The sequence below is a fragment of the Peromyscus leucopus genome, chromosome 11 (genome assembly GCF_004664715.2).
Source record: "Peromyscus leucopus breed LL Stock chromosome 11, UCI_PerLeu_2.1, whole genome shotgun sequence".
Taxonomy (NCBI): domain Eukaryota; kingdom Metazoa; phylum Chordata; class Mammalia; order Rodentia; family Cricetidae; genus Peromyscus; species Peromyscus leucopus.
Window position 1 is genome coordinate 45435608 of NC_051072.1, and position 27592 is coordinate 45463199.

A 27592-nucleotide genomic window follows, 5' to 3' on the forward strand; every position below is an offset into this window, starting at 1 on the left:
AGCATCCAGGAGACAGGTGGTCAATTGTTAAAAGCATCTCACAGTAATAGATGTTTACATTAAAGTCTTTTTGTAGTGCCCAGACACTTTTGGGTCTGGGTGTGTAAATACCTTTTAACTGTTACAGTTCTTACCTCATGATCTCTGACTTCCGATTCTGTGGTGGTCCTGTACCATTAACTGAACAGTGAGTTAGAACAGGGAACTGGGAAGAGAAAAGCTTATGGTGCATGAAAATTTATTTTTTATTTTTTGGAATTAGGGACAAGGCAAAGATCAGGGCTCTGTCTGTATGCACGTGAGAAAGACAGGCAGTGGATCTGGAGTGAGACAATGAAATGAAAGCTCCTATCTTAGCTGGAAATCTTTTTTTATTAAGTATCTCTGAAAGTGCAATTAAATCTGGTGAGGTGGTAAGGCTGTCCTCTGTACCTGACAATAAAGGAGAGGTGACATCCCAAAACTCCCAGGACTGAGTCAGTGGCTCTGGTGTCCAGAAGGACAGAAATGGATCGCTTCCCTGCTGCGTTCTGTGTTCCCTGCCATGTCTGTAGCCAAGCCTAGGTCTGCTGGAGGTCTTAGCCTGAAGTACCCATGCATCTTGGCGCCTGGGGGCAGTCAGTTGTCTTTCTAGGCGGTACTTTTAACAAGGCTCTTGATGGCCTGGCAGGGCATTCGCTAGCCCATGGCCTTTTTCCTCACTTAAAACATGGACCCAACAGCTTTTGGGAGTCAGCGAGTGCCAGCACTTAGCAATTTTTTTTTTCGGGCTTTTATCTGTACCCTGGCACACCTTAAATGCCACAGATGACTCTTTTGCCTGTAGGGTCAGGAGCCTTGCTCTCCAGATATTTAAGTCGGGGAAGTCTGGGGAACAAGAGACAGATTTTACTCCGTGCCCTGACTTTTTTTTTTTTTTCTGATGATTGATGGCTTAAGGACAGCTTTTGGAAGATCTGCCAGGAGGCAGACTATAAACCGATCCTTTTGGAAGACTTGTCTGAGGCTATAAACTGATTTTTGGCTTAGGAGCCATCCTGACAATTGTAAACTTATTTGTATGGATCTTAGCTGCTTCCAGATCGGTCTGTGTCTCCCAAAGCAGTTTGAGAATGAGTGGGTGGAGTTAAGGTGAGTTAGGGAGAGAGTCGTAGCAGCCGCCCAAGCCCGCCCATTTTTAGCTGGCTCACTTTTCTGACTGGAAGTCAGACAGAAAAGGTTGCACGTGGCAGAGGCAGAAATGGGGAGGGAGAAGGGTTCAGAGCTTTGGCAGAAATCTTGGGGATGAAGTGACTCTTTTCTTTGCACGTTTGCTGCCAGAAGTTCCCACGATGCTGTTATGTAGACAGATTGACAGGTACCCGCCCCTATCCGCCAATGTAAATGGTAAATGTATCCGCCCCTTTGTTCCATGGCTGTAGCCGAAAGAAAAATAAAAAATTAAAATAACAAACCGGGATCAGACTCCAATCTTGGGCATCCTTGAGAGTGAAGAGAGATCTATGAATCAGCTCAAGTTCCCATCCTCTTCATCAAGGAAGGTAAGGGCTGTAGCTCTGCTGCAGTTGGTCCACGGTGGACCCGAGACAGCATTTACCCCCTCGTCAGGAGCAAAACTGTGCCTACCGTTGCTAACACAGCCCGAGGACAACCCCCGAGGTGTTCGTTGCAAAGAATATAGCTCAGACTACAGCTGTGAGAACGGCGGACTCACTGTGGGGAAGAATCATGGCAGTAGCAGTGGTGGTAGCTGTGTGGGGGTCCAACGGAGGCGAGGGACAATTGTGGTCTCGCGGTCTCACTGGATGGGGAAGGAGGTGGCAGGCAGCAGTGGTCACAGCAGGTCCTCGGTAGTCTATCTAAGTCTGAATGGCACCAAATGTTGGTTAAGCGGTGGTGCTCACTCGTGGCTGGCTGCCACCTGCCGTGGCCATGCTGAGGGAGGAGAGTGCTGGATGTCATGAACCATGGTTACTTCTCTAAAGCTTTATTGGGAGAGAAAGGGAGAGAGAGGGGGGGGAGGGGGAGAAGAAAGGGGAGGGGAAAGGGAGGGGAGGGGAGGGGGAGAGGGAGAGAGAGAGAGAGAGAGAGAGAGAGAGAGAGAGAGAGAGAGAGAGAGAGAGAGAGACCACGCAGAGGGGAGAGAATACAGAAGGAGAGAGCGCGGAAAGAGAGAGGACACAGAGGGCATGCCCGTGTTTTAGGCTGGGACGCCATCGTAGGCTGGTGATATATTTAAGGACATAATCCTTACATTGGTTATATCTGGGAGGTGAGTTGGGAAGCATTCTTACTTTTCATTCTGCTCCTTTCTGCACTGTTTTTTTTTAAATTTTACAATTCTCTGTTATTTTTATGCTTAAGATAAAAACTCAGGACTTGAGAGATGGGTTGGTGGTTAAGAATACTTGTTACTTTCACACAGGACCTGTGTTTGGTTCCCAGCTCCCGGACAGCCTATCTCTATAGGAACAGATTATCTTGTTTATCATCTGATTTGATAGTTAATAGATTTTAGTCAGAAGTGTTTAGATGTTATATCAGAGTCCAGTGAGAAAACAGAAATGGCAGGTCATTCTGTGCCAGGTAACAAGTGAAGTTATGCTTGACAATAAGCCGTGTAAGCAGTGCTCACACCAAAGAAATTAATAAATCAGTAATTAATAACTGGTCTTCTCTATGTGATCCTACTTCACTACTGTAATTCCAATGCGCTCATCACTGGTCCCTAGGAAGCACCTGCTCCATCATAACAAAATTCCTGAAATGTCTATTTCTGGTCACATACTCCATATCCCAACTCTGACTCCTTCAAATGGGCTGCTTTTCTGAACATCTGCTTCATTTTTAATTTAAAAAAAAAAAAGCAAAACAAAACCAGGAAGTCAATTTTATATCAAAGAATAGTACACATAGAACACAACTGAAATAAGTAACGATAACTGTAAACTCATAAAAATCTGTATTAAATATGATTTTACTAAGCTCCAAAAGTCTAGAAAACAACTTTCATTGGAAGAGTTCTGCACAAGCACGGGTAAGGGTTCTTTCATGCTTACATCCTCTCCCCCAAGCTTTTATCTCTTCCATCCCACCAAAACAGCTGTTTCAGCATCACCAGCGACCTCCACGTTGGTACATTCAATGACTGTGTTGCGACCTTCATCTTACTTGTCCTGTTTCCAGCATCTGAGCTACTGATGGGCTGGCTCATCACGGGTCTCTAGGAAATACCTGCTTCATCTGACCTTCGGGCCTCACTCCTGGTTTCCTCCTCAGACAGCTCCAGCTCAGTCCTCTGCTGTTCCTCTTCTAATCCCTGGGGGGCATCTGAGGTCTCCTGACTGTGTGTGAGTGCACTTCCTGGAACACCTCATCCAGCTGAGTGGCTTTAAACTCCATGCCTACACCACCTCCTCCATCTCCAGCTCTAGTCCTGGACTCTTTTTATATAACCCCAATGGGCACTGCACATTTCACATCTCCAAAGCAAACTCTTGGCCTTCCCCTTCACTGAAGCACTCTGATGGCACCTTTCATCTCTTGACTCCCACTGGACTCCTCCAGTTGCTTAGGGAAACCCTTGGAGTTATCCTTAGCTTTTCTCTTTCATAGTCCATCTCTAAGCTAATCCTGGTGATTCCACTTGCAAAATACATCTGATCTAGCTGGGCAGTGGTGTGTCACACCTTTAATTCTAGCACTTGGGAGGCAGAGGCAGGTGTCTCTTTGTGAGTTAGAAGCCAGCCTGGTCTACATGATGAGCTCCACACCAGCCATAGTGAGACCCTGCCTCAAGAAAGAAAGAAAGAAAGAAACAAACAAACAACATCCAGCAGATTCAACCTGGTTAGCCCCCTTCCTTTTGTGTTACTAGTGGTGTATTTTTACCACGCTATCAGAAGCTCCCCCGGAAGTCAGATCATGTTCTCCCTCTGCTTTACTATTCTTCACTGGACTCTCAGCTTAAAGTATGCCAGGCAAGAACTTTACCAACTGAGCTACAACCTCAACCAAAGGAAAGTTTATGTCATTGATACATTTGCTGAAATTGTAGAATTATATTTAATGGTCAAATTGTTGAAGAATTAAAGCAAAGATCAAGAATAATATATAGTATCCATTAATATTAATTAGCATTATGGTCAGCAATATATGCAATCAGGCAAGAAAATGGAATAATGTTAAAGACAGAATTCAGTATTTAGATATGTATCTAGAAGTGTGAGGAGATTACAATGAAAGAGTCTTGTACATTGTCAGTGAACATTTAAAATGCAGAGTATTTTTTTTTTAAGTTCACTTGCAAGGGCCACAAAAATCTATAAGGTGCTAAAATAAAGGTGACATTGGATGCAGATATAGCAATATCATTAGTGAAAAGTGAGTTTCACTGGGGAGATTTTACAGATGAAAGAGTCAGCAGTGTGAAGAGCCTGTCTGACCTCTGGACTTCCTGTGGAAGAACACACCGAGGAAGAATGGAATTTTATTACTTACAGGAAAACGGAATTGGTATTCATCATGTTAAGCAAAGTCCGCTGGACAGATAGTGCATGCTTTATCTCGCTTGGAATCTAGAGTTAATAAGTGCATAAGCATGAAGCAGAAGATGACTCCAGAGGGAGAGGAAGGGATATGAAGGGAGGGAAAGTGAGGAAAGAGAGAAGGAACAGGGAGGAAAGAAAACAGCTGACATTTTCTCATGCAAAATCTAGAATCCCCCACCCGATAGCACCACACAAAGTGTGTGTGGGACAGGAAAGCAGAAGTGGGAAGAGGAAGGGTCTTGTAAGGAAGGACCACAGTGGGAGTGGCAGGTACCAACAGGAGACTGATGGACACGGAAACATCGTGAGATCCATATTTTTATATACTAACTGAAGAGATTATTTTCTAAGACTGGACTGTTTACAGCTGGATGCAGGATGGAAAGTGTGTCACAAGACACCACTGCTTTAACACAGAAGTCAGGAGGGGCTGGTAGAACCTGGTTATCTGACCATGATGGCTTCTAGGTAAGAGAAACGGCCCTTCAGGTCTAGACAGATAATCTGAGGTACATGCCAGGGCTGCTGGTAACAGCTAGAAGCCCTACTAACTCCAAAATTTTTTAAATATCCTAAGGCGAAGAAAATGTACATCTGGGCCCCCGGGGTTCATTTTTCCTTAAGATGTTGCAGGGTGTGTGGTTCGAAGTACAGACTCCCAAGGCTGCCTGGTTACTCTTTAACCCTACTGCCTGGGTTTCCTCATTTGTATAGTGGAGATAGCATACCCGACTTGTTTGGACTGTTAAAGATGATATGTCCAAGCTTTTAATATTGTAACATGACATTGTCATCTATAAAGTTCATGCTGGAGAACCGCATGACCAAGTTACCAAGTGAAAAAATAATCCATGGAAGAATCTCATAGTATTTGATGTCAGCTTAAAACTTCTGGGTAGGGGTCATGTTTCTAGCTCTCCAGAGGTGCAGGAAGCCTGGACACTGGTGGTTGGGCTCATCTGGCCTTGAGGGTGGCCGGTTTCCACACTAGTTAGTTCTCTAGGGCTAGTCAGATCGGGCGAGCAGCTGGGAGAATTCTTATTTGGGGCCTCTGGGTTTGCAGCTTGTGTGGGATAGTTGATGGAGACGAGGCAGGGGGAACTGCCTGGCCCTGCATGGACTGATTTAGTTCTGTATTTTATGTCTTCTTGTCACAGGCATGCTGCATCTCCATCTCAGGACCCGAGATGTTACAGAAGTCTCCCTGGAGACACTGTTCATCCAACCTGTGCTTGTCTTTGGCTTGCTTTCTTGCTTACTACTATTCCATGTAGTATCCACCTTCTGAAATTTGTTAAAATACTCTGTGTTGATCATTTTTCTGGTTTCTTAGTTTTTATGGGTTTGTTCTTTTAAAAAAAAATCACCTTAATAATGTTATATAACATTTGCTAATAATAACCTAAATGTGCTTAGAGTGTATTCAGGAAAACAAGTCTAGTCACAACATTTCTTGGCTTCAAATGAGGGAGTGTCCACACCAACTTTCCAATTCTCTATGGACACCAACAAGGTGTTCCATGATTTAGTTAAATTCTGGTAGTACCCAGAGATAGTTTATGCCAAAGGATTGTTTGAAATGAGCTTTCAGCTTCTGGCTTTGACTTTGTAGACAGCTTGGAGTCATTTTCTGAAATACTTCTCTGACATCTAGCCCTTTTCCAGGATAAATCTTGACTCCCTAATCTTTCCATCATAAAGTAAAAGATCTGGATTCAGCCTGGCAGTGGTGGCACACGCCTTTAATCCCAGCACTAGGGAGGCAGAGCCAGGAGGATCTCTGTGAGTTCGAGGCCAGCCTGATCTACAAAGCAAGACCCAGGACAGGTACCAAAACTACACAGAGAAACCCTGTCTTGAAAAACCAAAAAAAAAAAAAAAAAAAAAAAGATCTGGATTCAAATATTCAAATCATATAAGGAGCTCCTTATTTTTGTTTATTTGTTCAGTTATTGATTGTTATTCTATTTTTAATTTTAAAAGATTTATTTTTCATTAAAATTTATGCACAATATATTTTGACCATATTCTTCCCTTCTGCCAATTCCTCCCAGACACTTCACACCATCTTTACCCACCCAGGTTCATTTTCTTTCTCTCTCAAAAACAAAAAACAAACAGCAAAAAACAAAAATCAAAACAAACAAAACACCAATAAGGCAAAAAAAAAAAAAGTCAAAACACAACAAAAAGTGCACACACACACACACACACACACACACACACACACACACACACACGAAGTCTCCTGTGCTGATCAACTACTCCTGGGTATGGGGCCTGTCCTGGGGTGTGGTTGATATTACCAGTGACACTCCATTGGAGAAAACTGATTTTCTCTTTCCCAGCAGGTATCTATTGCAAATAGCTTCTGGGTTAGAGGTGGTACTTTCTCTTTCCTTTTTCTGTCAACCACGACCTCTGGCTCTTACATTCATTCCACCTCCTCTTCTGCATAGACTCCTAAGTCTTGAGGAGAGAGCATTGGTGAAGAGATCCCTCAGGACTGAGTGCTCCAAAGTCTCTCATACTCTGCATGCTGTCCAATTGTGTGCCTCTGTGTTAATTACCATCCACTGAAAGAAGCTTCTCTGATGAGGATTGAGCTATGCCCTGATCAATGATCATTAGGAGACATTTTAATGCTATGATCCTTCAGCATAATAATAGAATTAGATTTTCCTCTAGACCCGTGCTTCTACACCTTCCTAATGCTGCAGCCCTTTAATACAGTTCCTCATGTTGGAGTGACCACCAACCATAAAATCATTTCCATTGCTGCTTTGTGACTGTAATTTTTATTGTTATGAATCATAATGTAAATATCTGGTATTTCCAATGTGACCCATATGAAAAGGTTATTCAACCCCAAAGGGTCATGACCCACAGGTTGAGAAGTGCTGCCCTAGACCCATGACCTATCTAGTTTCAGGTTCCTGGTTACTTTAGCAGTGTCGGGTATGGGTTCCATCTCATGGAGTGGACCTTAAATCCAACTTTAAAAGGAATTGGTTACTTCCATAACATTTGTGCCACTATGACACCAGTATATCTCCTGGAAAGGTAACTCCTATAGGTTAGCAAGGTTTGTAGGCGGGTGATATTTATGATCACCTTCCTACTCCAGTCTCATGCAGAGTACCTTTCAGTACTATGAATACCAGTCAGTAGGAGTGAAGCTTCTAGTTAGGTACCTGGTAAACTTCTCCGTGTTCAGTGACATAGTTAAGTATTGTCCTCAGCAATAGAGCCTTCCATTAGGTTGTAGAGAGTAACTGATGGTTTTGACAATAGCCCATAGTGTTGTGGGGCTGTGTATGGGATGTCCCTGGCCAAGGAATCAACAGCTGCAACCCATTCCTGGCCCCGTCTTGCTTGTTGGCATATGAATAATGATGGCATTATATCCCCCATTATATGATGACTCCATTTAAATTCCTTTCATATATGTATATATTTTAGGAAGCACCCAGAGGCTTAATATTACTTACAAATGCTTGGCTGATAGCTCAGGTTTATTACTAACTAGCTCTTACTACTTAAATGAACCCATTCTTGTTAAATGGGAGGTCCCCAGCAGCAGCACGGATGGACAGCCGCAGAACCAGGAGACGGCAGAACGTCGTTCCAGGACCTCCACCATCATCCCCGGACTTCACAAGATACCCCTCACCCCCCCCCCCAAGAGCCAACCAATGCCCACTATTCAGCTGGAAGCAGTCTTTGAGAGAAACGTCGCCCCCGTACCCAGTCAACCATAATTTTTTCTTTTTTTAAAAAATAAAAGAGTCGGGAATGAAGGGTTCACAACACGCCCCCCCCCCCACGGTCGCATTTACCAGGCGGACACTTCCGCCTAGCCAATTCTGGTCAGGCCGGACACCTCCGCCTAGCAAGTTCCAGCCAAGGCATCTCGAGTGACCAGAATCCGTGATGTTATATGGCTACGTAAGCGCGCAACGTGACCATGTGATCTACGCACACGCGTGGAGTAGTGACGTGACCTGGCCACACCCCCAGCCGTTTTTTAAAGCGGAGCGCCATATTCCCGGCTCTCTCTTCTCTCCTCTCCTCTCTTCTTCTCCACACACGTGTCTCTCCCACAGGCCTGTGCACTCTGTCCCTTTAACTCTAATAAACTCTTATAAGCGGATTCTGTCGTGTTTCGTGACGTTTCCTTGCAGGGTAAGAACACAACGCAGCTAAATAACTAACATTTTATCTATTGCCACGTGGTTGTGGCATTACTTCATTTTCTACAAGTCTTGCTTCCTCAACGGCTGGCATGCACCCCCCCATTTTCCACTCTTCTTCTCCTCTATCTCTGCTTGGATTTCCCACTGGCTCTATCTGCAAAGGTTGAGGAAACTGCCAGCTTCAAAGGAAAAATGTGGTGATATTTGGTTTGTGCTCTAACAAATAAAGCTTGCCTGGAGATCAGAGGGCAGAGCTAGCCACTAGTTAACCACAGAGGCCAGGCAGTGATGGCACACAACCTTAATCCAAGCACATGGCAGGAGGAAACAGGAAGTGCTATGGCTGGACAGAGAGAGGAATATAAGGTGGGCAGAGACAGGAGCTTGGTCCTTTTCGGCTGAGGAGTTGCCGAGGTAAGAGGTGTCTGTGGCTGGCTGCTCTTTGTCTCTGATCTTTCAGCATTTACCTCATATCTGGCTCCTGGCTTTTTATTATTAAGAACAATTAGATTCGTGTTACAGAAAATGTCTTACAGTAGCACACAACGTTAACTATATCCTAAAGTATTCAAATAAAATCCCTCCCACTGTTATCCCCTGAGGTCCTGACTAACCCGCTGAAGCAGTAACTTCAAGCATCTACTGGTCACTTCCCTGACTGTGGGATTTGACTTTTAGTGCCTCAGATATTTTCTCACTGTTCCCATTAAAAGTCTACTACCAGATCCTGTGTCAGAAAACAAAAGAAAATACAAACAAGAAAGAAGAGGCTGGACCAACGAGATGTCTCAGTGCATCAACTGCCACCAACACAGTGCCCTCGGTGGATCCCTGGAACCACATGGTGGAAATTGGAATTGGAAGGAACCAATTCCCAAAAGTTGTCCTTTAATCTCTATCTGTGTATGACCTGGCACATGGAGTGACTACTCTTATGTCAGCCAGACACAGGCTAGAGTCATCAGAGAGGAAGGAGCCTCAGTTGAGGAAATGCCTCCATGAGATCCAGCTGGAAGGCCTTTTCTCAATTAGTGATCAACGGGGAAGGGCCCAGCCCACTGTGGGTGGTTCCCTCCCTGGGCTGGTGGTCCTGGGTTCTATAAGAAAGCAGGCTGAGCAAGCCATGGGGAGCAAGCCAGTAAGCAGCACCAATCCATGGCCTCTGCATCAGCTCCTGCCTCCAAGTTCCTACCCTGTTTAAGTTCCTGCCTTCAGTACTTTTGATGATGAACTATTACGTGGAACTATGAGAGAAATAAACCCTTTCCTCCCCAAGTTGCTTTGGTTATGGTTCCATCACAGCAGTAGTAACCATAGCTAATGTGATACCTCAGTAAAACCCCCCACTCTATCCCCTACAGACAAAGAGAAGCTTAAACCAGGATTTCTAAGTGTAGATAAGAACTTAGACCCCTTTTCCCCAGGTGGCTGTATCTGATACAGGGACTTTGGAAAACAGACAGGATATTTAACCAAAAGACTAAAAAGGGAGGCGGGTTGAAATGAATTATATGGTCTGTGCCTTTAAGAACTAAGCCTCACAAAGAAAGGGGAGCACTCCTTCCAACCTCCCTGCTGTGAGTGAGAGATTTGAAAGAGACTCCCTGGAGGCTTGTAAACTTAGAAAACCCCTTACTTTTGCATTCTGTACCTAAAGTCTCCAGTGGCGACTTTGGGGACATGATCTAGGCACAACAAGACCCTCACTCTATTGTCTAAAAAAGGGGGCCTTAGACAAAGATATCTCAATATAGACAGACCCAGGCCAGTTTCAAGTCCCCAGAAATGATAGCACCAGCCCCAGGAACAAAAGAACAGAGTCAGTATGTCTGATGGTAACCAATTAACCACGAGATGCCCCTCTCCAGAGATAACAGGACCAGACCCTGGAGATGAGTTGTAAAACTCCTGACAGGGCAAACAGATAAGCTAGAATAAGATAAAGTCCAGGCCCGGGAAAAACTGGACCAATCAAGGATGGACCCATACTAACCCCCTTCCCTCTAAGCAATTTTATGGGTTTTGCCTATAAAAACTAACTTCCCCAAGAAAGAGTAACTCTTCTCTGCCTCACTTGAGATGGCTTGAGATGAGTTCCCTGACATGACTTGTAACAGATAAACCTTGCTTTTGCATTCTGGTATGTTCGTCCTTTTTGGTCTCTCTGGGGGTTATGATCTGGGCACAACAGCTAAGACATGTGTATACACACACACACACACACACACACACACACACACACACAGGAGAGAGAGAGAGAGAGAGAGAGAGAGAGAGAGAGAGAGAGAGAGAACAAGATTTGTAAGTATTTTTTCAGGAAAGAAAGATGACAAGGAGGAGAGTGTGGGAGGCAGGTATTCATATACAGATGTTAGTGGAGGAGAGTGTGGGAGGGAGGTATTCACATACAGATGTTAGTGGAGGAGAGTGTGGGAGGGAGGTATTCACATACAGATGTTAGTGGAGGAGAGTGTGGGAGGCAGGTATTCACATACAGATGTTAGTGGAGAAGAGTGTGGGAGGCAGGTATTCACATACAGATGTTAGTGGAGGAGAGTGTGGGAGGGAGGTATTCACATACAGATGTTAGTGGAGGGGAGTGTGGGAGGCAGGTATTCACACACAGATGTTAGTGGAGGAGAGTGTGGGAGGCAGGTATTCACACACAGATGTAAGTGGAGGAGAGTGTGGGAGGGAGATGCTCACATGCAGATGTTAATAGAGGACTCTGTATCCTGGCTTATGCTGTGCTCTGAATGTGAAAAGTCTCCTACAAGCAGCTCATGTGTCTGAGCATTTGATTTCCAGCTGGGGTGTCATTGGTAAGATGTTGGAACCATTAAGAGGTGGAGCCTGGTGGAGGAAGTGGGTCACTGGGGACAGGCTTGAGACTTTATAGTTTGGTGCCACTTCCTGTCATTTTCCCTGCGTCCTTGCTGCTGATGCACTGTGATCACTGACTTCCTGCTCCTGACACTAGGTCTCCTGTGCCCCGGTGGAAATATATCTTCAAACTGTAAGTCAGAATAAACCTTGTTTTCTGTGATCTGCTTTTTCAGAAAAGTCACTACAGGCTGTTCTAGTGAAAATGAAAGCAACTAAGCAAAGCCTTAGGCTGCCAAGTCATGGCCAGTTCCTTCTTTACAGGGAGGGAGCAGGATGCTAGAGTGGGGCAATTGTGTCCATAGATAAGAACATGACCTTTGTCTCATGATCACTAAGGAGACCATAGTGGGGGACTATCCAGAGACAACTGTAAAAATACCTAGAAAGAAATAAGAAAAAATAACTAAAAAATAAGAGTTGAGTAGCCTGAAGATTGAGAAAACTCCAGAGGGACCGTTGCTGGGGTGGATTTTACACAGTAGTGAAAAGAACTCTTTATGGTGCATTAGGTGTTGTCAGATGTGTAACTGCTCCAAGGGAAACCTCTGCTAGGTGTCAGATGAAAGAGCATGCTTCATTGAAAGACCCGTTTTAGTTAGGAAAGCACATGCCTGCTCTCCAGAACTTCAAAGGCGGAAACAGGAATCGCTGTCATCAGAACTGGGCTGTGGGCAGTCCTGTGGGGTATTTCCTTGGTGTTAATCGATGTGGGAGGGTCCAGCCCACTGCGGGCAGTGGTGCCCTCAGGGCATGTGGTCCTGTGTTGTATCAGAAAATAAACCAGTCCCAGCAAAGGCAGGCAGATCTCTGATTCAAGGCCAGCCTGGCCTGGTCTAAAATGCAAGTTCCAGTGCATCCAGGGCTACACAGAGAAACCCTGTCTTGAAAAATGAACTAATAAATAAATAAATAAATAAATAAATAAATAAATAAATAAATAAATAAATAAATAAAATAATAAAAAAGGTAGAGAAAAGAAATTAAGCTAAGAAAACTATGGGAAGTTAAGCCAGTAAGCAACATTCTTCCATAGTCTCTCTTCTTCAGTGTTTACCTCCAGTTTCCTGCGTTTAGTTCCTGCCCTGATTTCCCTTGATGGTGAACCATGTTGTGGGATAGTTGTTTACACAGTGTGAAGATATCAATGTGATTGGTTTGATAAAGAGCTGAGTGTCCAATAGCGAGGCAGGAGAGAACAGGTGGGTCTCCTGGGGAAAGAGAGGAACTTGGATGAATCTAGGCACTCTAGAAATGATAGCAAGACAGAGAGTCCGGCATACAGGATGGAAGAGAGGTAAATAGCCTCGTGGCAGAATGCAGATTAATAGAAACAGGATAATTTAAGTCCTAAGTGCTAGTTGGGAACAAGCCTAAGCTAAAGGCCAAGCTTTCATAATTAATAATAAGTCTCTGTGTCATTATTGGGGAGCTGGCAGTCCGACAAGGACGTTCAACTACAGAACCACCACTGTAAGCAGAAATAAACCCTTTCCTCCTATGTTGCTTTTGGTCAGGGTGCTCATCACAACAAAATAAAACTAACCAGAAGACCAATCATCTGCTTTCCTTGTCCTCTCAGAAAATGGCCACTCACGGGGAGGCCTCCGAGGAGCGGATTTCCGAGATTGATTATGAGTTTCTCCCTGAGCTCTCTGCTCTTCTCGGTGTGGATGCAGTCCAGCTCGCAAAGAGTCAAGAAGAAGAAGAGCATCAGGAACGAATGAAAATGAAGAAAGGTTTTAACTCGCACATGCGCAATGAGGCCAAGCGATTAAAGACTTTCGTGACCTATGACACGTTCAGATCATGGACGCCACAGGACATGGCAGCCGCTGGGTTTTACTTTACCGGGGTGAAACTTGGGGTTCAGTGCTTCTGCTGCAGCTTAATCCTCTTTGGTACCAGCCTAAGGAAAACTCCCATAGAAAGCCACAGGAGATTCCGCCCAGGATGCGAGTTCCTTTTGGGCAAAGACGTCGGTAACATCGGCAAGTATGACATCAGGGTGAAGAGTCCAGAGAAGCTGAGAGGTGGCAAAGCAAGGTACCAAGAAGAGGAGGCCAGACTGGAGTCCTTTGAGAACTGGCCGTTTTATGCCCATGGGACATCGCCCCGTGTGCTCTCAGCAGCTGGCTTTGTCTTTACAGGTAACTGGATTCTATCTTCTGAGGTGTTTCTTTGGAGTTTAAAATTTAGGTTCCAATGTAGGCAATATTTCATTATCAGTCCTCAGTGGTGGACTGTGTTACATTAGACATAACGTGTATTTCATCAACTTTCAACTTTAACAAATTTACTTCTGCTTTAATATACATTTAATATAGCATTATTAGTCTATATTATATATATATATACATGTACACATGCACACATATATGTGTATATATATATAAATAAAATGTTGCTTTTCTTTTAATATAGACCTGGTGAGTACCAGCAGTGGGCTGAGTGTAGAACTTAATGCTAAAGAGCTTACCTAGCACATTCAATTCCCTGGGCTGTGTATATGAGGAAGGCCATGGGCTAGGGGATGGAGGTCCAGAGCTCAGAAGGGAGTCTTTTAGGGCAGTGGGACTGTGGGCAGGGATTCAGCCAGAGACGTCATGGACGAACAGGCATGCTGGAGTCTGTCTTGTTCTGGAACAAGATGACCAGCTCCAAGGTCTCACTTGGTGCCATTGCTGGCCAGTCAAAACATGTCACTGCATCTGCAGGTAAAAGGGACACCGTACAGTGTTTCTCCTGTGGTGGATGCTTGGGAAACTGGGAAGAAGGAGATGATCCTTGGAAGGAGCATGCCAAGTGGTTCCCCAAGTAAGCAGGCAAACCCTTTATTCTTAAACTTTTCAGTTTTAATAAATGTTTTAAAGGATTCATTCCCTTTTTATTTTATGTATACACCCCCACATATGTGTGTGTGTGTACACATATATATTTGTACATATATGCATATATGTGTCTGTGTATGTGTACTATGGTGTGCCTGTGCCCACAGAGGCCAGAAGAGGGCATCAGAGCCCCTGGAATTGGATTTGGTTGTGAGCTGTCATGTGGGTCCAGGTCCCCTGGAAGAGCAGCAAGTGCTCTTCACCACTGAGTCATCACCTCTCGAGAACGGTTTCAGGGTTTTTGTTGTTGTTTGTTTATTTAAAGTTTAATTTATGTTCATTGGTGTTTTGCCTGCATGTATGTGAGGGTGTCAGAAGCCCTGGACCTGAAGTTACAGACAGGTGTGAGCCACCATGTGGCTGCTGGGAATTGAACTCAGGACCTCTGCAAGAGCAGCCAGTGTTCTTAACCACTGAGCCATCTCTTCAGCATCCAGTTTCAGGTTTTTAAAAGCAAAATAAAGCTAGAGACAAAGGAGCCACATTATTGGATCTTCCCTTTGAGTTTTATTTATATCTTTCCCGAATCCAAATTACGATAACTCTAGGATTTTTCAAAGAAAAAGGACTTCATCATATTGTGAAAAGTATGAATCACTTGAACCTAAACAGTCTCTCACACTTCAGTTAACATCTTATACAGATTTTGTTGTTGATGTATGTACTATGTGGTTATATGCATAGTATATGTGTGTGTACATGCATGGGCATAGGAAGCCACAGGTTGACCTAGGGTTTTTCCCCTATCACTCTCCACTTTACCTTTTTTTTTTCAGCTTTTATCATTTCATTTTGTTGACACAGTAACACAATACTCTTTTCTATATGTCCCTCACTACACACACACACACACACACACACACACAACTTCAGACTTCTCTTTTTTCAACTTTAGAGCAGTGTTTCTCAGCCTTCCTAATGCTGTGACCCTTTAATATAGTTCCTCATGTTGTAGTGACCCCAACCATAAAATTACTTAGTTGCTACTTCAAAACCGTAATTTTGCCATTGTTTTGAATTGTGGTGTAAATTTCTGTGTTTTACAATGTTCTTAGGCGACCCCTGTGAAGGGGTCGTTTGACCCCATTGTGGCACATCCTGTATGGCGACCACTGCTGCTTAACAGAGTTCCAGCAATTCGGTTTCGGGGACCACAATTCCCCAGCAACTTTTTATCTTCATTTTTAATGATTCTCCCTATGTGTTATGGGAGTTCCCTTATGCCTCTTCCTTTGAGATATTTGTGTGGGCTCTGAAAGATGAAAATGTATACATTGGAAGTCTCTTTAAACAAAAATAATTCTTTGGAAAAGTCCCCGCCACCGTGGAACTATGTAGCATGATAACTCTGCCTACTCCACACACAGGACTCCCCATTGTGCCCCCGCCCCCATTACACCAATAATAGAAAAGGTCAAGATTTGCTAACTGGGTATACCTGGTCCTAGAGATGAAAAACACAATCAAGAGAAACAGTGGGCCCAGATCCAGAGCCTGAGGCCATTTAGGACAAGAAATCAGTTAATGATATAGTATGGAATAGTGCCCACGGTTGGTTGCTTACTGGATGAATGGCAAGATCTGGTCTGCCCCACAGAGAGAAGAGTCTGTTAAGAAGTTAGACTGGCTTGCTTCCCCTTTGCTATATGAAGGAACATACATTGAAGGAATCAGAATGGTATGGTATAATGGAAAAATAATAAGATATCAGGACCTTCCCTTTTGGGAACATAGGAGGGGACAGGCCCGTGTTATAAGACTAAAGTACAGAGAAATGCAGTTAGGAAACAGTTCGACACCTGTGCTCATGGTTCAAACACTATGTCATGTCCCTTGAAGAATGAAAATCGCTCTTCTGGGTCTCAATGTCTGACACCTCCTGACCACAAGGGCTGAGACCGTGCAGGAGGGAGTGTAAGAGAGCACCTAGCAGGGTGACTGAACCTTGGAGAACAACAGGCATTTAGAGTCTGGCTTCAAGAAAAACACTACAATGACATTGATGGCCACTTCCATCTTGGAATCATTCAGTTTGCTTTCAGTGTTGCTCGTGGTTAAACTATGACACGATTGTTCAGTATATAAGGTGTAACCTATTTTCAATACATGATTCACCATCCCGATTCCCCCTCAGATTGTATCAGTCTCCTCCCCTCACTGTCTCCACACCTGCTCTTTGGGACCTGAACCCTGCTGGAGCTGGACTTGGGTACCTTTGGATTTCTAAAACCACTAGTCTAGAAAGGATGTTTGGGCAGACCACTTCTACAGTCCATCCCTACCCGTACACCCTGCAGAGCTGGAATTGCTGGAACCTTTCTGGGGAGGTAGGCAGTGCTATGTTTGGCCAGTCAGAGGCATCTGGTCCCCAAGATCAAATTCCCCACAAATCCAAGGCCTTGATTTGCTATTCTTCTTCTCTGCTTTTGACGCTAGGAAAGAGAACCTGGGGCCTGAAATTGTGAGGGGAGGGGAAAATATGATTAAAATACATCATATATGTCTTAGTTAGGGTTTTCTTTTACTGTGAAGAGACACCAATACCACAGCAACTCTTACAAAGGAAAATATTTAATAGGGTGGCTTACACTTTTAGAGGTTTAGTCCATTATCATCATGGTGTGACATGGTGGAATGTAGGCAGACATGGTGCTGGAGAGGAGCTGGAGTCCTTACATCTTGACCCACAGACAACAGGAAGTGGTCTGAACTGGGCATAGCTTGAACATAGGAGACTTCAATGCCTGCTCCCACAGTGACACATTTCCTCCAACAAGACCATACCTACTTCAACAAGGTCACACTTCCTAATAGTGCCAGTACTTATGAGCTTATGGAGGCCAATTACATTCAAACTACCACAAAATGAAATAATATTTTAAAAAATAAAATGCTCAAAAATCATCAACACATTAAAAAATGAATATGCATTGTGATATAGGACATGTTTATCACAGTATTGGGGAAGTGTTCAATTATATTTTTCATTATAGATGTGAATTTCTTCAAAGTAAGAAATCCTCAAAGGAAATTGCCCAGTATATTCAAAGCTACGAGGGATTTGTCCATGTAATGGTAATTCACAACAACCACCTTTCTCCCAAATCTTTTTATTACATAATATCTAAATCACAAGGGTGAGGTGTTTTTGTTTATTTTCGTGGCTTCTATGTCTTTCTTTTTTTCTCCTTCTATCCCTCTGCATCTCACCCATGGGGTATGTATGGGGGTGAGGAGCACATTGTCTTACTAAACTGGGGAAAATTTGTTTTTCCACAGCTGGCTTTTGGCTGGCTCTGACTCCTGCCATGTTCTTAGACTGAAAATCAGGGGGAAAGGTGCTTCCTTCAGAAAAAAACTGGTACATTTTCCCTAGACAGTATATTGTTCAATTGGAAAGGTTCCTCTGAGTCTTCATTCCACACTAATTACAATGTATCTGTGCTGGGTAACCTAGTTCTGTTTTGAGCTGGGTGCTCTGTAAGACCCTGCGGTTTCCACTTGGCTACAGGTAAACACTTACTGTTGTTTTGCAATGAATAAAAAAAAATTCCATAATAACCTAGCCAAAATTAAAGACCTGTCTCACCAACCACTCTAATAGAAAGTCTATTAGAGTGTCTAATAGAATGCCATCTTTGGTTGCTGCTCACAACATAGATGTGTGTTTTATAAATGAATCAATAACCGGAATTTCTGTTTCTCAGGGAGAGCATTTTGTCAATTGCTGGGTCAGAAGAGAATTACCTATGGCATCAGGTAAAACCTCAGGCACATTCCAAAGGCTTTGCTTCTCTCTTTCTTTGTTACAAGCAACCCCCACAGCCACTTCTCCAGGTTTTGGGTCACTTTTATTCTTTTAAGATCTTTGCAGATTCATAAGAACTACTAGACTTGAAGCTTTACAAAACTTTCAAAAGTGACACGTTAATTTATAAGTCTTAATGACTATTTACTTTTTTACAAAATGTTCCATATAAATTTAAATATGTATAGAAACACATTTCATTTAAAGGAGCATTTTAAAATAGAGGACAGGACTATAAAGTATCCCATCAGACTTTTCTTGTTAATCCCAAAGATGGGAGGAGAAAGACCATGGACACAAATCATTATGGTCAAATTAAAGCAAGCAATGAATTAAAGCAAGCTTTTTTTATTCATGTATACAAACTGCCTCCCCCTAAGGCGGGGTTTGGGAGGTCTGCACTGGCTGTGAGGAAGACAAGGCTTTTATAGCTCAGGGTAGGGGCTTTCCAAATGGGATTTGGTGGGCAAAATGGGGGCAGGGTGATTACAGGAGCAGAACATAAGCATAACCAGTTAGTCATAATGACCACCTGAAACAGACATGATTGTAAGGTGTTAATTTGGTAGTCATAACAACAGGTGGTCATAAACCTTTGAAACAAAGACATGGTTTGCTATTTCTTAGAATAGATAGTACAGAACCATTTGTAGTTAAGGTTACCGAGCATAGCCCAATCCTTGAGAAATGGAGGTTTAATCATAAACAGAAATAAACTTAGTTTGCCTTTACTCTAAGATGGCTTTTAAGCCTAAGTTGGAGGTAGTCTGGTTCATCTTTCTTTGTCACTTGTAAAGTTGAATTATAAATCTAAAAATGCTATAGAGATGTTAATGTTTTGATTTTCTTCCTTCCTTTCTTCCTTCCTTCTATTCTTCCTTTCTTCAAATTCATCTCTCTCTCTCTCTCTCTCTTCTCTCTCTCTCTTCTCTCTCTCTCTCTCCCTCCTCCCCTCCTCACCGAGGCTATGTTTGCACCCTTCACTTGTCCCATCTCTTCTTTTCTTCCTCTCTTCCTCCCATTCTGTGTTTCTTCCCTCCCCTCCCCAGTAAATCTTCCACATGAATTCTGTCATGGCCATGACTTTCTAGGCCCCTTGGCTCCAACTGGCCAAGACCGCTTCCCCTCTTTTACAGTGGGTATAATGAGATAGGTGGGGGAAGCTATTTTATAGCTCCAAGATTCTATCTGATGACATTCTTAGCTCTTGGGTTGGTGGAAGCAGTGTTCTGCTACGTTAGTAGCTTCTAAGAGGTTTTTTATTTATTGTCATGAGGTGTTAGTTCAGATGCAGAGTAGGGCAAGACGTGGCTCTTCCAGAAGGCTAAAACTAGCCTAAGATAAATAATTAGCCTCTGAACCAACAAAATTCCAATCTTTCCACGTACTGAAATTATTCAATAGGTCCACCTGTCTCTGTGGGCACAGAAACTCCTTCCAGGAGGTGTCTTGTTCTTTTGTTCATAGCTAGACACAGCTTCTTTTATTCACACTATGAACCTAGATACATATGACAGGAAGTGTCAGTCATCTCCTTAACTGACACTTCCTGTAAAACAACTATAATTTCTGGATAAAATGTTTTGACAGCATTTTTCAGGAACTCATGTTTCCACACTGGCCTCAAACTTAGAAATGACCTTGAACTTCTGATATTTCTGCTTCACTTCTTCAGAATAGGACTCCACATGTGCACTATCACACTCAGCTTAGGAGGTGCTCAGGACGGCACCAGGACTTGGTGCGTGCTAGGCAAATGCTCTGTGAACTGAGCTACATCCTAAATCCCTAGAGCCTTCTTAAAAGGCTCAGTACGCTGTTAAGAAAGCAAGGATATTCACAATAAAAGAAGTGACAGGTCTGGGGATATCACTCACTGGTGGAACACTTACCCAACATGGGCAAGGGTCTTGAGTTCTCTTCCCAGCACTCAAGACAGAAGAGCTGGAGTTAAAATTTAGCTCATAGTAGGATATCTGTCTACAGGCATGCTGAGCCCTGAGTCCAGCCATCTGGGTGGGACATGGAGCATAGAGATCACTGGACAGGATGTGCCAATAGCAAGAATTCCAATGTCAGCTGAGGGTGGCAACCCATACCTACAATCCAGCGCTTGAGAGATAGAAACAGGAGTTTGGGGCAGCCAGGAATATGATACTCAGTTAGAGGCCACCTGAACTCCATGAGATTTCTGTCTCAAACACAAGACAAATGCAAATGCAACATGCACCCTCAGGTTAGTGCCAGGTGTGGTGGCCATGGCACAGTCCATCACTCAGAAGTTTGAGGCAGAAAGACGCAAGTTCAAGGCCAACCTGGGCTGCATAGCAAAAAAAAAAAGTCTCAAAAAATAAACAACCCAAAAGTTCCTGTTGGCTTGAACGGAATTATTATCTTCCAATACTTTTCTAAAAACAACAGACAGAAAAGAGACAAAGAAATGTCTAGTGTTTGTTCTCCAGGCCTGTCAGTGGTTGCTTTTTGGCCACATATATGAGGCTCTACAAAAAAGGAATCTGTAGTTATCAATATGACAGGCACAGCCATGAGTGTTACCATGGGAGTGTACAGTGTTACCTAGCATGCTCTTGGCAATGCTATAACTAAGCAAGTTAAGGGCAAGATTCTTGCCAGGAGAATGATGTGCATATCGAGTGTCATCTACTCTGCCCCAAAGAAATATGTAAATCAGCAAAAACAACACAAAAGTCTAATCCTAGGATTAAGTGCGAACACAGGCAAGCTTTCATCTTGAAAAACTTGTCAGAACCAAGGTAAAGGCAATTTAATGTTTCAAGTCCTCACAGCATGGAGAAGACATGTCCAGAGGCCAGGATGAGGCAGAAAGGCTAATGGAGACCCCCAGCATGGTCATCTCAAAGAGCAAGCCATCAAAATGACTGTTTTTTATGGGAGACGCAGGGGACATCGCCTTTCTCAAATCTTGACACTGACTCTGGAAATGAGAGTCTCCTCTGATTTTGTTGTGTCCTGATGCCTGACGACCAAGAGACAGTCTTCAGTTAGATTTAACACATTGCTCCATGAATAGAAGGATGGAGTCTTTGCTCCAGCTCTGCTCCAGCAGTTCTAACAGTCACTCTTGTATCTTTTATTCCTTCATGCTTTTCTAGCCACCCTCAATTATTTTGATGCAAGCACAGTACACCAGATCATTCCACCTGCACACACACAGCTAACTTGAACTTTGCGATCAAAGCCTGCTGCTCTCACCTACATCCTTGTTTTGTTTTGCTTTGTTTTTTCTCCCTCAACCCCCAAGCTTACTGCAATGACAGCGTCTTTGCTAATGAAGAACTAAGGCTTGGACACCTTTAAGGACTGGCCCCTTGAGTCCCCTGTGGCTGTTGAAGCTCTGGTCAGAGCAGGCCTTTTCTACACAGGTGAGTCACGTACTTTGTGTCCACCAGATGGGCTTGTCCAGGTCTTGCATTTGTCTCCACTCAAGCAGTCTCGCTCTCCATCATTCTCATAGATCCCTTTGCTGCCTCATAAGACCTTCAGGTTTCCACAATTCCCTTGGTGCTCAGCCTCCAAACTTGAATCCTGAGGTCCGGGCTGACAGTGACACAGTCATCAATCCCTCTAACCCAGGGAGCTGTCTCCCCAGCTCCCTAATGTTTCTTTAACCAGAACTTACATGGCCATACCTACCTTTAAGAATTGCTGAGGAATCTGAATTATTTCCCTCAGGAAGCAGTATGCCCAGTTAAAGAGTTGGAGCTCCAGAGGCTGGGGATGGCTCCTCTAGGTCCCTTCTCCTTTATGTTCACCCTCTTTCCTTTTCAGCTCTCATTTTAGACAACCTGCAAACTCCAGGCCCTAGTAGCTTTGGCCAGAGAGACAGGGAGGCTCTTCTCTGTTCGAATTGTACAGCGCCTTCATGGTCCAAGAGTGGGAGATGTTGGATCTTTCGTTTCCGGTTTGATCCCTCGGCTCAGGCAAATTAGAATCCTTTCCACAGAATACAGGCTTACGAGCGATGTGCTTCTATTTCCAGTGGAGTATACCCGGCAATAATAAGAGAGAGATATGTAATTTCTCACGATCTCACTTACTTCAAGACTCCTATATTTGCTCCTGTGTTTCCACATGATCTTCAAATATTTGCTTTCTGATTTATGCATTAAGCAAATGCTTGATTGGTTGCCTATATCTGTGAATGTCCAGTATGTCATTAGTGTCCAAATCAGACAAAAATCTCTGCTCTCCAGATCTTCTGTTCTAGATTCATTCTGACAGCAGAACTTTCAGGATGATGGTTGGGAGAGGTTTTCATCAGAGCACAGGTGCACAGGAACATTCAGTGACTATTGCTGAACACCCATTGAAGGACCAAGAGTCCTGTGTGAACTAGTGCCCCCTAGTGACCCATGCATGACTTTACCACACAATCCAATTGGAGATTGCAAATAGGATTCACTAATGAAATCTGGAGTTATTATCCGCTTGTGAATTGACAGGTGTTATGTGCTGTTGAGACCTGTACCTTCCTCATTCTAGGCAAAACGACGACTGTCCGTGCTTTTCCTGTTGAAGGATGTATATGGAAATGGGAGGAAGGTGACGATCCATTAGAAGAGCACACCAAGTTTTTTCCCAAGTGAGCATGGTGAATTCTCTTGACTTGAAATGTACTTCAATGGTTATCCCTCTCTGTCCATGTTTTCCCATGGATAGGATCTGCCCCCTCCTCTGGTTCCTGTTGTGAAGGATGCATCCTTATAGCTTCATCTCTTTCCTCCCAAGACACTCCCTGTATAGCGTTCCTTAAATCATGATTAGATCTTGGTTTTGGCTGGGTCAATATACACACTCTTAAAGACAGGATCTCTCTATGTAGCCCAGACTCTCCATGTAGCTAAATAGCTTGAATTCATGACTTCCTGCCTAGCACAATTATGCCAACAATTTCAAGCCTTTCTGATTCCTTTAATTGCAAGCTGCTCTTCCTCTTCCTCTTCTCCTTTTCCTCTTCTTCCTCTTCTTCTTCCTCCTCTTCCTCCTCCTCTTCTAGAATCTCAGTGTTTTCTGTTTCTGCTCTTTAAAATTTAATAAGAGAATTACTTCCTTTCTGTGGTTTTCTTTTTCCAGTTTTGGTGATCGCACCCATGGACTGGGCATGGTAAGCGAGCCCTTTCCCATTGAGTGATACTCTCATCCTCTTTTCTGTAAGTTTTCCAACACATCTTAATTAATTTTCGACCCAGTAAAGTCTCTAGAAATGTCTAATTGCAAGAGAAAATATTTTTGTTTTCATTAAGTAATTGGTAATAAAATTTCAGAAATAAATATCAATGTAGGTAGAATGAACAGTGAATATTTTTGGCTGGGCACAGTGGTGCACACCTGTAATCCTAACTCTTGGGAGGCTGACGTAATAGGATTTTGGGGGTTTTTAAATATAATTTTTAAAAATTTTTTAGATTTTGTATTTATATGGGTAGTGTTTTGACTGTGTATTTGTGATATATGTATTTAAAAGATTGAGTTTTAAATAATATATTTTAAAATACAGCAGTTATAAGTAAGAAAGCAAAGCACAATTGTAGATGTCTTTTGGTGTGACAGTCCTTTGAAGGCTTTAGAAGCTGCCTCTGTATTGAAATCTTGTTTGGTTGCACAGGTGTATCCTGTATGCATCCAATATATACCTAAAATTATACTAAATTATTTTGGCTTCAGAAGAGTTTAAGACAAATTAGTCTACTTATTATCTGATCTTGAGACATAATGATGACAAAATTGCAAATCTTTAAAAATGTTCTTTACACTTTTTTTACATGTATCTATTACATTTTATTACATGTGTAGAGAGGGACATGCTGCCGCAGAGCACATCAAGTTGTCAGAGTGTGTTCACTCCTTCACATTGCAGATCCCAGACACTTGGCAGCTGGGACTTCACCCACTGAGCCATTTTGCAAGCCCCCAAATATTCTTTTAAAGATGTTTTTATAGCAGATATGACTCATTTGTACTGATGGGTTTCATTATGACATCTTTTTGTGTACACAGTGTAGTTCAATGAAGTCCACCACCACCACCATTGCCCTAGCTTCTCATGCCAATCTTACTCCCTTCTTCTTAGAGTCTTACATCTGAAAAAGCCAGGGCTATAAGCTTAGACATATAAGAATATTTGCACTGACAGGCCTTTAATCCCAGCACTTGGGAGGCAGAGGCAGGCAGATCTCTGTGAGTTCAGGCCAGCCTGGTCAATAGAGCAAGTGCCAGGACAATCAGGACTACACAGAGAAACCCTGTCTTGAACCCTACCCCCCTCAAAAAGAACATTTCATCTAATTTTGAGGTTAGACAATACTTGGGCAGCAGCAGTCAGTTTTATTTTATTTTATTTTTTTGTAATTTGGTTGTAGTGGGGAGTAACACAGGGCCTTTTTAATTCTTAGATGACAAATTAGGCTGGAAGACACTTTTATTTAAACCTTGTCCTAGAATCTGTCAACTCCTATTTATGTGGCTTTTAGTCTTCTACCTCTTGGTTGTTGTTGTTTTTAATTATAGACGGGCATACATTTAGGGCAATAGTAATAATAAAGAACCTATGGGCTGAAAACTAAAGTCATGAAATCAAACCCTCCCAATGCCTCAGAAAGGCCCCAATGTCACTCCCAAGTCTGAGTTGACCCTTTCCTTCCCAGCCGAGGTAAACATCATCTTGATTGTCATAGCCAGCTTCATCTGTCACCTTGGCACAAACCTAGAGTTATCTGGGAAGAAGGACCCTTAACTGAAAAATTGCGCAGATCAGATTGGCTTGTGGCCAGGTCTGTGGGGCATTTTCTAAATTGCAAATTGGTGTGGGAGGGGTAGATCCAGCCCACTGTAGGTGGTCCACACCAGGCAGGTGGGTCTGGGCTGTATAAGAGACTCAGCTGAGCAAGCCATGGGGAGCAAGCCAGGAAGCAGCACTGCTCCATGGACTCTGCATCAGTTCTTGTCTCCAGGGAATCCACGCACTGCCTGAGCTCCTGCCCTGGCCTCCCTCTTTCCTCCTCAGGTTGCTTTTGGTTTTTACCATAGCCACAGGAAAGCAGACTAGGACATTGATTCTCAGTTCATTGCTGTTTTGCTTCACAGTTTGATTTTTACCAACTGTAAATAGTGAATATCTTATCCATGAACATATTTAGCCTTGCTACTCTTTGGTTGTTCTCTCTCTCTCTCTCTCTCTCTCTCTCTCTCTCTCTCTCTCTCTCTCTCTCTCTCTCTCTCTGTCTCTGTCTCATTTTGTATGTGTGTGTGTGTGTGTGTGTGTGTATGATGAATCAAGGGTGTCATATGCACGCTAAGTACCTACTTAAGTACTGAGCTGTTATACTATAAAACCCATGTTTGCCATTTCCCCTTGAAGTGCTTGGGATAGAACCCCATGGAAGGGGATTACTTCTGCCACTGAGCTACATCTTCAGCTCTGAAGTTTTGAGACAGGCTCTCCCTATGAACTCATGACCCTTCTGCCCTCTAGGTGCTAAGATCACAGGCATGTATGGCTTACCCCTTCTTTTTTCTCTTTCCTTTTCATGGGCTGCAGTAGGGAGTGGATTGTAGCTGAAGTTTTCCTGTGTCCCACCTGGCCCATGGTCAGGACAAATCACTCTCACCCGCCAGTCCTGCAGCTGCTTGGACCCAAGTAAACACACAGAGGCTTATTTAATTAAAACTGTATGGCCTAATAGCTCAGGCTTCTTGCTTAGCTAGATCTTACATCTTAAATTAACCCATTTCTATAAATCTATACTTGTCCACTTGGCTCGTGCTTACAGTATCTTTACATCTTGCTTCTCATGGCGCAGCTGGCATGACTCTTCACTCAGCCTTCCTGTTCCCAAAATTTCCTCTCTGCTTTCCTGCCTATACTATACTTCCTGCCTGGCTACTGGCAATCAGCATTTTTATTTATCAACCCAATCGAGCAGCACATTCACAGCATACAGAGAGATCTCCACAGCGGTGGATGTTTGAGACAGGTGTCTCACTCATCCCTGCTGGCCTCAAACTCAGTGTACAGGGAGGATTGCCTGACACTCACGATCCTCCTGCCTCCACCTCCCAAGACCTGGGTCACAGGCATGCTCCAGAAGGTTCAGTTTTCCAGCCTTTGTTAGTTTTTTGTTGTCTTGTTTTTTAAAGTGTCCTAGAAGTTATTTAGGCCATAGCAAGATGCAAAATGATGACAGGCAATATCAATATTTTATCAGCCAGGTATCTCATAACACCTTAAAAATAACTTATAGGATACCCCTGTGCTTTCCACTGCTAATGGGGGTGGGGCTGGAAGAACTTAAGTTCAGACACTAAAGAGAGAGGAATCTCAGAAACTCACAACTGATCAAAGTGAAGGCAATTAGGGACTATGGAGAGCTTATCCCTAAAATAGACATGTGTGTCATACCCCTCCCACAAAAACTGAGAAAATATCAAGGAAGAGGGATTAGAGAGATTGTAAGAACCAGAGATTGAGAAGAATTGCTGGGAAATAGTGTCTTTTGGATATGACAGGGCCCTGTAGCCATGAATTCATAATGGCTGTAGTTGCTTACACAAGACCTTACACAAGATCAGTCTGTTCAAAACATCCTTAGCTGAGAGCTAGTGGCCATCAATGTCTGCCGAGGAAGGAGAATCAGTTTTCTTTAGGGAGGTGGCCCCTGGTAAGCTGTCCAAGCTCCAGTAGATGCTCTAAGCCTGTGCATATATGGACAACACTAATTGGATACAGTTGATTAAAAAGAGGAGTATTCTTGTACACATTTCCCAGTGGTCATGCGTGTGTCTCTACGATAGAAAAGACAATGTGGAATTCCAGTCGCAGACTTCACACATCTTCAGTGTTACACCATTAGCAAATATTTTCCAAAGCATCTGGTTCCTTGTTGTTCTTTTTTTGTTTTTCTATTGCCTTTTTGTTGTTGTTGTTGTTGTTTTAGGAATTGTGTTTTACTTTTTAAATTTTTTTTTACTCTGTGATGTGTGTGTGTGTGTGTGTGTGTGTGTGTGTGTGTGTGTGCACGCACACACACACATGGTGCAGATGTCCTCTTGTGTGTTTTACAAAGCCAGAGAAGGACATCAGACATTCTCTTTTGTTACTCTGTACTTGTTCCCTTGAGATAGGGTCTCTCACTGAAACTGTAACTAGGCAAGCAGCCAACAGACCTTTAAGACCCTACTCTCTGCCCTACACAGGATGGGTTATTTTTGAGTGTTTAAGTTCAT

General features: G+C 43.3%; 1 protein-coding gene across 3 annotated transcripts; it reads left to right on the plus strand.

Moving 5' to 3' along the window:
• Nucleotides 1–11677: 11677 nt before the first annotated feature.
• LOC114703874 (baculoviral IAP repeat-containing protein 1a-like) lies at nt 11678–18439 on the plus strand. Of its 3 annotated transcripts, none has more exons than XM_037209457.1 (5): nt 11678–11762; nt 13147–13779; nt 14347–14446; nt 17514–17595; nt 18228–18439. In XM_037209457.1, exons 2-5 carry the CDS (start codon nt 13215–13217, stop codon nt 18381–18383), a joined length of 903 nt encoding a protein of 300 aa, XP_037065352.1. In that variant the 5' UTR covers nt 11678–11762; nt 13147–13214; the 3' UTR covers nt 18384–18439. The 3 variants fall into 3 exon arrangements, with proteins under 3 accessions (XP_037065352.1, XP_037065354.1, XP_028740692.2); XM_037209459.1 differs by having other exon boundaries at nt 13212–13779; XM_028884859.2 differs by lacking the exon at nt 11678–11762 and having other exon boundaries at nt 13016–13779.
• Nucleotides 18440–27592: the final 9153 nt, after the last annotated feature.

Bases quoted from the DNA above. Each gene is read 5' to 3' on its own strand.
- LOC114703874 (XM_037209457.1), top strand. From the start codon at position 13,215: ATGGCCACTCACGGGGAGGCCTCCGAGGAGCGGATTTCCGAGATTGAT. The intron at 13,780-14,346 runs GTAACTGGATTC...CTGCATCTGCAG, and splicing joins AGCTGGCTTTGTCTTTACAG to GTAAAAGGGACACCGTACAG. The intron at 14,447-17,513 runs GTAAGCAGGCAA...TTTTCATTATAG, and splicing joins CATGCCAAGTGGTTCCCCAA to ATGTGAATTTCTTCAAAGTA.